The sequence below is a fragment of the Oncorhynchus keta genome, chromosome 9 (assembly GCF_023373465.1).
Source record: "Oncorhynchus keta strain PuntledgeMale-10-30-2019 chromosome 9, Oket_V2, whole genome shotgun sequence".
Lineage (NCBI taxonomy): Eukaryota > Metazoa > Chordata > Actinopteri > Salmoniformes > Salmonidae > Oncorhynchus > Oncorhynchus keta.
This window is the reverse complement of record NC_068429.1, coordinates 15,440,169-15,453,111: the sequence shown is the minus strand read 5'-3', so window position 1 is coordinate 15,453,111 and position 12,943 is coordinate 15,440,169. Positions and strand designations below refer to the sequence as shown.

General features: G+C 42.0%; 1 protein-coding gene across 2 annotated transcripts; it reads left to right on the top strand.

The window, feature by feature from the left end:
- Positions 1 to 414: 414 nt before the first annotated feature.
- On the top strand, positions 415 to 11,385 carry LOC118387322 (serine/threonine-protein phosphatase 6 catalytic subunit). Of its 2 annotated transcripts, none has more exons than XM_035775550.2 (7): positions 415 to 630; positions 1,875 to 1,970; positions 2,197 to 2,262; positions 2,385 to 2,526; positions 8,831 to 8,910; positions 9,020 to 9,229; positions 9,672 to 11,385. In XM_035775550.2, the coding sequence occupies exons 1-7, from the start codon at positions 628 to 630 to the stop codon at positions 9,918 to 9,920; spliced, it is 846 nt and encodes a 281-aa protein (XP_035631443.1). In that variant the 5' UTR covers positions 415 to 627; the 3' UTR covers positions 9,921 to 11,385. The 2 variants fall into 2 exon arrangements, with proteins under 2 accessions (XP_035631443.1, XP_035631442.1); XM_035775549.2 differs by lacking the exon at positions 415 to 630 and adding an exon at positions 874 to 1,049.
- Positions 11,386 to 12,943: the final 1,558 nt, after the last annotated feature.

The following is a 12,943-nucleotide window of genomic DNA, read 5'->3' as shown; positions in this document are numbered from 1 at the left end:
TCCCAAGGTCCTTAGCTTTGTGATGAGCTTTGTGGGCACTATGGTATTGAACGCTGAGCTGTAGTCAATGAACAGCATTCTCACGTACGTGGGAGCATACTTCATTTAAGATCGCACAGGACACCAGATAAGATAGGAGAATCATACCAGATATGATAGACTGACCCGAGCCCCCGGGCCGGCTGTCCAGCTCCTACCTTTCTTTTCTTTGGATTGGTGGATACGTCTCATTATTGTAATCTAATTTTGAATATGCGATGAGGGTTGTTGACGTCAAACGCCTGTATTCAATGGAGAGAGAAGATATGCTACTAGCCATTCATGAATATGCATAACCATCTCGCGAGAACTTCGATATAAAGTGCTTTTTCTCAAAATGGCCTACTTATATCAGTACACTCGTAACAAGTTAAGCATTGCAAAACGCATATTCAATCAAATAAACCTCAAATAGCATGTAAGATATAAAAAAAACGTGTTGACCAAATTCAACACTCTCCTTGAATCCTTACTTGGTGGACGAAACAACAAAAGCGCCACTTGCTGGTGGGAGACCGATTTTTCGCTCTCTTCTCTCTGTTTATACAGACAAATATCACACGCGCACTAGCACAGTGCACAGGGAGCATGGTGAGCAGCGTCTACGTTGTCAAGTCATCCAAAAACATTGCAAACATTGGATAAAAATAAAATGTTAACATCTTCGGTTGTGAGTGATGGAAACAAGTCGGCCTCAGCGACAATTATTTGAATAATTCAATGGATGATTTGTGCACACGGGTGATGACTAAAGTGTCTTAAATCTCTATGTAACTGTTTTTGGAAATTGTATTTCTTGGCCGGGCGTCAATTAAACCGCAGTACCGAAGCAAAACTGTAGGAGCAGTCGAAACCGTCCCTTTAGACCGGAACCCTGGCCCATTGCTCGAGATGCGCATTATACTTCCTATTTGTCTGAAGTTCTTGTTTTTAAAATGGCGCCGTTAGACTTGGATAAGTATGTTGAGATTGCAAGACAGTGCAAATATTTACCAGAAAACGACTTAAAGGTGAGCATTAATATTATTTTTATTCGTGTACTTAACCAATATGTTAGTACATTCGCTCTGGCTATATCAATCATATTGCGACATCAATATGGCTGGCTAAGCTAGCATGATTTCCGACTTCAATTAAATGAAAGCAGCTAACGTCAGCCAGTACAGTAGCTTGCCTGTTAGCCGAACACGTCAAACCTTGGGATAACCACGATAGAATAGATGTATATTATTGCCATTAGAGATCTTGCTAACTAGTTAAACCTGTGAACTAGATATGCAGATGACTAACGTTAACGGTAGCTAACGTTCGTGGGCTAATGTCAGGTTCAGCCATGGTTTGTGAACTAACAGGCTAACGCGTTAGCCATGTAGGAGATTACTATATAGGAAGGATAATAGCTTTCAGCACATACATTTATAGTCAGCTCGCCAGCTTAGTATAGTACAGAGCAAATATTGGTGTCTTTCGAAAACGTAACGTTGTGACTTGAAACCACAACATTTCAGTATTGGTTAGCTAATGTGAGACGTATCAATCAGGGCCCAGGAAGTTGTAGCTAACTACCATTGCAAACCTAGTTTTAACAAATAACATGTGAAGAGGCTGGGTTGATCAACTCCACGATATGTACATCTGGTCCATTGATGTGATCGTGGAGTTGAGAAACCTGGATACCTATGAAGATGCCTCCCATTTAGAGAGGGTTTCTGATGATATGGCCAAATATTCGAAAATTCGCCAATTCAAAGATGGTCGTTTAGAAATAGCAGTAGGTCCGGTGTGCAAGCCTTATTATTCAGCCTAATAATTTTGTCATGTCTCATCCCTCTCAGAGATTATGTGACTATGTATGTGATTTGCTACTCGAGGAATCAAATGTTCAACCAGTATCCACTCCAGTCACTGTTTGTGGAGACATTCATGGCCAGGTAATATCCAATGTTCTTTTTGATACCATTCCCAAATTAATTCGTTCTTTAACTTTTTTTTGTTTTGTTTCTACATTAAAAATCATTGTCCATGATTTTAAATGCATTATCCCAATGTGTGGTTGTTTTGTTTTAAATTATCAAACAAATCTATCTACTGTGCACATTCTGAATATCCCCATTTTTATAGTAAATGTGAAATTCTCTTTCTGAACACTGTCTCCAGTTTTATGACCTATGTGAACTCTTCAGAACTGGCGGACAAGTTCCAGACACAAACTACATTTTTATGGTAAGTGGGAAGTTGTATTATATTGTTATGCCCTGTATTAAAAAAAAGGGAATTTAGAACATAAGCTGGATCTGACTTGCGATTGATCTGAACCCTGGTCAATGCCTGTCTGTTTTGCCCAGGGAGACTTTGTGGACAGGGGATACTACAGCTTGGAGACATTCACGTATCTGCTAGCCTTAAAAGCCAAGTGGCCGGACCGCATCACGCTTCTACGAGGAAATCACGAAAGCAGGCAGATAACACAGGTGTACGGCTTTTACGGTGAGCAACATGCCTAATTGCTGGGGGCACATTAACTCTAACAACACATAAGACCATATGTATCCTTGTAGGGTCTCGTGTCATAATTATTGGAACAATTGGGTAACTAACCTGGTATCAAGAAGCAAACAAGTAGCTGAATTTCTAAGTTATTATGGTGTAATTACCATTTAACCTTGAGCTAAAATAAAAGATTCCAGAAATTCTTCATATGTCCAAAAAGCTTATTTCTATCAAAGTGAGCATTTCTCCTTTGCCAAGACAATCTATCCACCAGACAGGTGTTGCATCTCAAGAAGCTGATTAACCTTTCTAGTGCAGGCGTTCCGCTAGCGGAACCCCTCGACAACATTCCGCTGAAAAGGCAGCGCACGAAATGTAATAATATTTTTTGAAATATGTAACTTAAACACATTAACAAGTCCAATACAGCAAATGAAAGAAACTTTACCCATCGTGTCCAATTTAAAAAATGCTTTACAGCGAAAGCACAACATAAAGCATTTTTGAAATCGGACACGATGGGTTTATCTTTCATTTTCTGTATTGGACTTGTTAATGTGTGAAAGTTACATATTTCAAAAAAATATTTTTACATTTCGTGCGCTGCCTTTTCAGCGGAATGTTGTCGAGGGGTTCGGCTAGCACTAGAAAGGTTAATCAGCTTCTTGAGATGCAACACCTGTATGTATATGTTAGATCACCACCAAGCAAAAAAACACAGCCATTTTTACAGCCAAAGCTGGGAGTCTCAAAAAGCAGAAATATGGATGAATGTATCACTAACCTTTGATGATCTTCATCAGATGACATTCATAGGAAATCATGTTACACAATACATGTATGTTTTGTTCGATAATGTGCATATTTATATCCAAAAATCTCAGTTTACATTGCAGGGTTATGTGCAGTAATGTTTTGATTCCAAAACATCCTGTGATTTTGCAGAAATACTCATAAAACATAAGATACAAGTGTTATTCACAGAATTAAAGATAGACTTCTCCTTAACCGCTGTGTCAGATTTAAAAAAAAAACTTTACAGAAAAAGCATAATCTGAGAATGGCACTCAGAGACCAATCCAGCCAGAGAAATATCTGCAATTTTGGAGTCAACAGAAGTTAGAAATAACACAAAAAATATTCACTTACCTTTGATCATCAGAAGGCACTCCCAGGAATCCCAGTTCGGCAATAAATTACTGATTTGTTCCATAAAGTTCATAATTTATGTCCAAATAGCCACTTGTTGTTAGCGTGTTCAGCCCAGTAATTTATCTTTATGAAGCGCGAGCACTTCATCCAGACAAAAACTCAAAGTTCTGTTACAGGTCGTAGAAACAAGTTAAACGACGTATGGAATCAGGATGTTTTTAACATAAAACATCAATAATGTTCCAACCGGAGAATTCCTATGTCTGAAGAAAAGCACTGGAATGAGAGGAAACTCTGTCGGGAGCGAGCGTCACGAGCCTGAGACACTCTGCCAGACCACTGACTCAAACTGGTCTCATGAGCCCCTCCTTTATAGTAGAATCCTCAAACCAGTTTCTAAAGACGGTTGACATCTATTGGAAGCCGTAGGAAGTGCAACTTAATCCCATAGACACTGTGTATTCGGTAAAGCTTTGAAAAACTACAAACCTCAGATTTCCCACTTCATGGTTGGATTTTTCTCAGGTTTTCGCCTGCCAAATGAGTTCTGTTATACTCACAGACATCTTTCAAACAGTTTTAGAAACTTCAGAGTGTTTTCTATCCAATCTAATAATAATATGCATATATTAGCATCTGGGAAGGAGTAGGAGGCAGTTCACTCTGGGCTATTCATCCAAAAGTGAGAATGCTGCCCCCTATGCCAAAAAGGTTAAACAGCATGATTATCACACAGGTGCAGCTTGGGTTGGGAACAATGAAAGGCCCCTTTAAAATGTGCAGTTTTGTCTCACAACACAATGCTACAGATGTCTCAAGTTTTAAGGGAGTGTGCAATTGGTATGCTGACTGCAGGAATGTCCACCAGAGCTTTTGTCAGAGAATTGAATGTTACTTTCTTTAATATAAAGCGCCTCCAACGTCATTTTAGAGAATTTGACAATACTACCAACCGGCCTCACAACCGTAAACACGCCAGCCCAGGACCTCCACATCCGGCTTCTTCACCTGCGGGGTCGTCTGAAACCAGCCACAAGGACAGCTGATAAAACTGTGTGTTTGTACAATGGAAGAATATCTGCACATACTGTCAGAAACCATCTCGGGGAAGCTCATCCGCATGCTCTTCTGAGACCAGGGTCTTAACCTGACGGTAGTTCAGTGTTGTAATTGACTTCAGTGGGAAAATGCTCACCTTCGATGGCCGCTGGCATGCTGGAGAAGTGTGCTCTTCACGGATGAATCCCGGTTTCAATTGTGCCATGCAGACCGTGTGTATGGTGTCGTGTGGACAAGCTGTTTGCTGATATCAAGATTGTAAACAGAGTGCCATGGTGGAGTGCCATGGTGGTGTTATGGTTATGGCAGCGGCATGCATAAGCAACGGACAACAAACATGATGGCATTTTATCAATGCCAATTTGAATGCACAGACAACATACCATGACGAGATCCTGGGGCCATTGTCGTGCCGTTCATCCGCCGCCATTACGTATTTTATCATGATAATGCACAGATAATGCAATGCCATGTCGCAAGGATCTGTACATAATTTCAGGGTTTGCAAAAGGAGCTTGAGGTGCTTAAAGTATGTGAATTTGGCATTCTGAAATTTAAGTACTCAGACATTTTCTCAAGTTGGTACTTGAATTAAAATGAGGAGAACAGGTAATGATCAAATACATTTATGAAAAACATTAGAAAAATGTATTGGTTTTGCTAATTCTAATTTGGGCTGAACTGACTTTGTTTTTTTTAATACTTATTTTGTACATAATGTTGCCGGTACCGTCTCTTATGACCGAAAATAACTTCTGGACATCAGGACTGCAATTCCTCATCACGGACTGACAGAATCCTTTTTTTCCATTAACGAGTCTGACGCGCCAGACGCAAATGATATACTCCTTTCTCGGAGACAGGCCCAGAATCCTGTGATTTGCATGAAGAGGAGGTGGAGAAAAAGGGGCCAACAGGTAGGCTGCCTTCTGAGAATTCGTAGGCGATCGAATAAACCCCCACTTCCTTCCATTCTGCTAGCAAACGTGCAATCTTTGGAGAATAAAACGGATGACCTACGCGCAAGATCAAGCTACCAACGGGACATTCAAAACAGCAATATCTTAAGCTTCACAGAGTCATGGCTGAATGATGACACTATCAACATACAGCTGGCTGGTTATACGCTGTAATGGCAGGATAGAACAGCGGCGTCTGGTAAGAGAAGGGGCAGAAGGCTATGTATTTTTGTAAATAACAGCTGATGCACGATATTTAAGTAAGTCTCGATATTGCTCGCCTGAGGTAGCGTATCTCATGATAAGCTGTAGACCACATGATCTACCTAGAGCGTTTTCATCTATTTTTCATAGCTGTTTACATACCACAACAGTCAGGGTGAGCTGTATGAGTTGTATTCCGCCATAAACAACCAAGAAAACGCTCACCCAGAGGCGGCACTCCTAGTAGCCGGGGCCATTAATTAATGCAGGGAAACTTAAATCCGTTTCACCAAATTTTCTATCAGCATGTTAAATGTGCAACCAGAGGGGGGGAGAACTCTGGACCACCTTTACTCCACACACAGAGACGCATTCAAAGCTCTCCCATGCCTTCCATTTGGCAAATCTGACCATAATTCTATCCTCCTGATTCCTGCTCACAAGCAAAAATTAAAGCGGGAAGCACCAGTCTAGAGCAATAAAAAAGTGGTCAGGTGAAGCAGATGCTAGCACAGACTGGAATATGTTCTGAGATTCCTCTGATGGCATTGAGGAGTACACCGCATCAGTCATTGGCTTCATCAATAAGTGCATCGATGACGTCGTCCCCACAGTGACCGTACGTACATACCCCAACCAGAAGCCATGGATTACAGGCAACATCCACACTGAGCTTTCAAGGAGCGGGACTCTAACTCGGAAGCTTATAAGAAGTCCCACTATGCCCTCTAACGAACCATCAAACAGGCAAAGCGTCAATACAGGACTAAGATCGAATCGCACTACACCAGCTCTGACGCTCGCTCGTCGGATGTGGCAGGGCTTCCAAACCATTACAGACTTCAAAGGGAAGCACAGCCGTGAACTGCCCAGTGACACGAGCCTACCAGACGAGCTAGGCTCGCTTCGATGAAAATAACACTGAAACATGCATGAGAGCACCAGCTGGTCAGAGGTCAGAGACCTGGCCGTGTGGTGCTAGGACAACAACCTCTCTCTCAATGTGATCAAGACAAAGAAGATGATTGTGGACTACAGGAAAAAGAGGACCAAGCATCTCATCGACAGGGCTGCAGTGGAGCATGTTGAGAGCTTCAAGTTCCTTGGTGTCCACATCACCAACAAACTAACATGGTCCAAGCACACCAAGACAGTCGTGAAGAGGGCACGACAAAACCTATTCCCCCTCAGGAGACTGAACTTATTTGGCATGTGTCCTGAGATCCTCAAAAGGTTCTACAGCTGCACCATCAAGAGCATCCTGACTGGTTGCGCATCACTGCCTGGTATGGCAACTGCCCGGCCTCCGACCGCAAGGCACTACATAGGGTAGTGCGAACGGCCCAGTACATAACTGGGGCCAAGCTTTCTGCCATCCAGGTCCTCTATACCAGGCAGTGTCCGAGGAAGGCCCTAAAAATTGTTAGACTCCAGCCACCCTAGTCATAGACTATTCTCTCTGCATCCGCACGGCAAGCGGTACCGAAGCGCCAAGTCAAGGTCCAAGAGACTTCTAAACAGCTTCTACCCTCAAGCCATAAGACTCCTGAACACCTAATCAAGTGGCTGCCCGGACTTTTTGCATTGTCCCACCTCTCCCCCTCTCTTACGCCGCTGCTAATCTCTGTTGTTATCATCTAGGCATAGTCACTCTATATTACCTCAACTAACCGGTGCCCCCGCACATTGACTCTGTACCGGTACCCCCTCCTATATAGTCTCGCTATTGTTATTTTACTGCTGCTCTTTAAGTACTTTTTGCTATTATTTTTTTCAACTGCATTATTGGTTAAGAGTCTGTAAGTAAGCATTTCACTGTGACTATTAAAATTAGATTTGATTTGACGCCGCCAAACCTCACATCAATGGCTAAAATGCCGGGCAAATGTAGATTCGTCACTACTCAGATGACAAAATAATCCGTACTGATTTACCACTCACATATTGAGTAAATAAGTAGTGAAACAATGTATTATTGAGTAGAACTTATAGGGTAGTGATAAATACTATGGTAGTTGTTTTTCTTTCATGCGGTTGTGGCGATACACTGCCATCTGGTGGTGACCAGAAACAATTCTATAACATTAAGTATTACAAATTGATGGCCCTTGAAAATATTAGTGCTTGAAAAAGTCCTTGAATTTGATTTGCCACTGTCTGTACGAACACTAATTCTTGGAGTTCTTCCATGGCCTGCGTACTCACCCAACATGTCACCCATTGAGCCTGTTTGGGATGATCTGGATCAATATGTACCACAGCGTGTCTCAGTTCCCACCAATATCCAGCAACTTCACATAGCCATTGAAAAAGAGTGGGACAACATTCCACAGGCCACAATCAGCAGCCTGGTCAACTCGATGCGAAGGAGATGTTTTGCACTGTATGAGGCAAATGGTGGTCACACCAGATACTGACTGGTTTTCTGACCCCCGCCCCAATTGTTTTTTAAAGTTATCTGTGACCAATAGATGCATATCGGTATTCCCAGTCGAGTGAAATCCATAGATTAGGGCCTAATTAATGAATTTCTGATTTCCCTACATTTTATTATTTAACCTTTATTTAACTAGGCCAGTCAGTTAAGAACAAATTCTTATTTACAATGACGGCCTACCCCAGCAAACCCTAACCCGGACAATGCTGGTTAAATTGTGTGCCGCCCTATAGGACTCCCAATCACGGCCGGTTGTGACACAGCCTGGAATCTAACCAGGGTCTGCAGTGATGCCTCTAGCGCTGATATGCCGTGCCTTAGACCTCTGTGCCACTAGGGAACACATAAATGTGAACTGTAACTCAGTTAAAGTTTTTAAATTGTTGCGTGTTATGCTTATAGTTTCGTTCAGTGTAAAAAACATAATAATAATAATAAGTGCTGCCAGATTTGTAAAGTGTTCTCGATTTTTACCTGTTATTTTTTGCAGATGAGTGCCAAACTAAATATGGAAATGCAAATGCGTGGCGATACTGCACTAAAGTGTTTGACATGCTAACAGTAGCGGCTGTAAGTCCAATCACCATGACCATTCACACTTCTTTGAATACATGTGCTCTATCTATCTTACATTTTCCCACACATATGAATCAATCACTTACAGAGTTTCTTACCACAGTTGATAGACGAGCAGGTCCTTTGTGTGCATGGTGGTCTTTCACCTGACATCAAGACCCTGGACCAGATCCGCACAATCGAGCGCAACCAAGAGATTCCCCACAAGGGGGCCTTCTGTGACCTGGTGTGGTCGGACCCAGAGGATGTGGACACCTGGGCCATCAGTCCGCGAGGTGCAGGCTGGCTGTTTGGCGCCAAGGTCACTAATGAGGTAAACGCATCAAATTGTCCTGAGTAGAGGGCTAACTACTACAGCTTATAATGATGATATGAATAGACCTAGACGGTAGGCTTGGGTGGTATATACAGTATACCGGGATATTTTGAAATACCAAAGGTATGATTTTCAATACAGTAAAAATGCTCTGGGTTTGCATGCTACGCCACTGCTTATAAAATATTATTTATTTGGCACATCTTAGATAGTTAACTTATCTCCAGTTCAGGGCTCCAGTTATGCATTTGGTTCTCTAACTTGCTAGCTTGTAAGCTCAAGCTTCTTGGTTATAGCAGAGACAATCACCTCCTGGATCACGATCCCTGCTGCCCAATTTGTTTTGTGCATTTTTGTGTTTTTTTTTTCTTTTTCAATTTGAAAGAGAGACCTATGTTGAATACTGAGCTCATCTGTGGTTCTGTTTGACCCATTTCAGTTTGTTCACATCAATAATCTGAAGCTGATTTGCCGTGCACACCAGCTGGTCCACGAGGGCTACAAGTTCATGTTTGACGAGAAGCTGGTGACGGTGTGGTCCGCGCCCAACTACTGTTACCGCTGTGGAAACATTGCCTCCATCATGGTCTTCAAAGACGTGAACACCCGGGAGCCCAAGCTGTTCCGCGCCGTGCCCGACTCAGAGCGGGTCATCCCTCCCAGAACAACAACACCTTATTTCCTCTAATCACAAGAGCCATTTTGTTCACTCCAAAAATAGCCCGTTGCCTCTTTCCCTCACCAATTTCCCGTTTGCTGTCTTAAGGAAGTGGATAGGTGTAACTAAGAAATGACAATACAATGGCTTCACCTTGGTCTGGTCCAGAACTAACCATAGCTCTTACCTCTTCAGTGTTTACAGATCTGAAGGAATGAGATGTGTATAAGCACAAAAAAGCATAAAATATATTATAAACATATCTTGTGTAATTTCCATTGTTGTATGTTGTTGAATCAAACAGCTGGCCATCACGGTCTAGCTGGTGTTGGTGAGGGAAAGTGTCTGGCAGAGAGATTCACAGTCAAAGTGCGTCTCTATATACTAGTGTCATGAATACATTTAATTTCAAAGCTTTTTTTTGTAAGCTCCCCTAAGCCTCATTGAAAGGTTGAGCTGTCACTAGTTTGTTTACATCCGTCTCATCCCTTTAGATCTGCAAAAACCTAAGTGATAGATGCTTCTGGACTGAATCTTGTAATACTTTTAGGGGATCTATCTATATTTCTTAGTCCTATCTGGTTTGTTGTCATCTGCAAAGGTTTAGTGGTTTTGGGACTGGGCTATTGTCCCCACTGTCAACAATCCCCTCCCACCCCCAAGCTTCTCCCAACTGAACTTGCATTTCTCGATCTGTTATATTGAACATTTTCTTTCTTGAAATATCCCACCTCAGTCCTGCCTCATTCCCTTGATAGTATTTGATGTTGCCAAATGCATATTTGTTTTTGTAGATTAACATTGTTGCATTGGATGAATTGACTCAATAGTACTGTTGGCCCTTCATTTCATTTGAAGCCCTATCTCTATACTTCACCCCAATACTCCTGATTTTAATTTCTACTCCCTCAAATTCTATTTGATGTGAGTAAATGGGACACGCTGTTCCTATTAAATGTAATTGTAGCCAACAGTGTATTTGTATGAATGTTTTGCAGCTTTGTGCACATTCAACGGTCATTCATCTACTCTGCTCCTTTATAGGGATATTATCATAGGCTGTCACGGATTGAATTCCTTGAATTGCACTGTCTGTCTCAGAATTCCATGTTAACTATTGAATGGAATTCAGTGATGTGAGTTTTATCGTTCCAACTGGGTCGATATTGCAATTACGCTAAAGGCATGTCAGACCTGATACTATGAACTCTCAGCTGTAATCTATAGAAGAAAACAGTTTTGTCCTCATGTCGTACTATCTTCACAGATATTATTTCCACAGAAGACAGCAACTTAAGTATGCTGCTGCTGTTTTTTAAACCAGATCAGGGTGATTGGGGAGGGGATAAGTCTTGGGGACTGTGTGGGCGATTAGGCTTTTGTACATTGAAATAATTGTATTGATTATTTCTCCTATTTTTTTCTGATTTGTTGTATTTTATTATTGTAGACCGCTATCAACCTACCAATTGAAAATAAAAAGCCTTTAACTTAAGTACCTGTTTATTTTGTTAAAATATCCAATGGTGGTTGCTGCATTTGTGGCAGACCAGCTGGCATTCTGACTAGAATACGTTGGTGTGCAAATAAACCGCCAGTCACTAGAGAACAGACTGGATGAGCTCCGTTTGAGACTATTCTATCAACGGGACCTGAAGAACTTTAATATTCTATGTTTTATGGAGTTTTGGCTGAACAAGAACATGGATAATATACTTCTGGCTTTTCCATGCATTGTCAAGACTGGTCAGCATCCTCAGGTAAGATGGGGGGTCTGTCTCTTTGTTAACCAACTGGTGCATGATCTCTTAATGTTTTTGCATGCTTGAGTCCCCAAACCTCATGATAAGCTGCAGACCATGTTATTTACCATGAGAGTTTTCAACTATTTTTCGTAGCTGTCCATTTTACCACCACCAAACCAATGCTGTCACTAAGACCACACTCAACGAGCTGTATAGGGCCATAAGCAAACAAGAAATTGCACACCCGGAGGCGGTGCTTTTAGTGGCCAGTGATTTTAATGCAGGGAAACAGAAATCCGTGTCCACGTCCCTAAGGATCTTTCATGATCCAGACACATCAACATGGTCATGAGGAGGGCACGACAATGCCCCTTCCACCTCTGGAGGCTGAAAAGATTTGCAATCGGCCCTCAGATCCTCAAATTCTGCAGCTGCACCACTGAGAGCACCTTGACTGGCTGCATCACCGCTTGGTATGACAACTACTTGGCATCTGACTGCAAGGGACTACAGAGGGTAGTGCGTATGGCCAAGTACATCACTGGGGCAGGGAGCTCACTAGGTCCCTGCCATCAAGTTTCCAGTTGTCTTGAAAGCACCGCACCATAAGTCCAGAGAATGCCAGACTGATGACAGTTTGACAAATTTTGCCCAGAATGACTGCTGCGCCACTTTCCTGTTCAAGTGAGGTGAGTCCAAAAATGTCTTGCTGCTGCATAAATGTAATATTCCAGGGAGATATCTATACTGTAGCTAAGAAAATAATACTAAGTGTATGTTGTGTAGTAAGCTGTTAGTAACCCATGTGCCTCATCCTAATAATTTGGTCACGTTCCCCCACATAGCTTAGCCTACTGTTCTGACTTGGTTGGTGGTGCACATGTAGCCTATAGCCTGTTTTAGAGAAATGTAATCATAAAATATTGTAAGAGCTTTCATTGCTTATATACCCCCTTTATTTATCCTATGGTTCTGACTTGGTGTACAGGGAGAATACTGTAAGAACGGCCCATATTCTGAATTCTATTGCTGTATGTTTCAAAAGTGCTGAACTAATAGTTCTATTGACTATGTCCGTCCTAGCTCGCTCATTATCAATCGAAATTACGGATTGTCTCTTGTCCGCTTGTCGTCCCCTTATGTCATAGTTTGTACATCTGAATTGTTAGTAGGAACCACATTTGTTTAAGCAAGTCAGCCATGTTCTTTTTTTTTCGGGCAGTAAATGAGGCTGAATGAACTGTTTCGATGCCAGACAAGGATTCACTCTGTGGTGCTGAAAAGAAAGCTCTGCTGTTGGGACAGCTT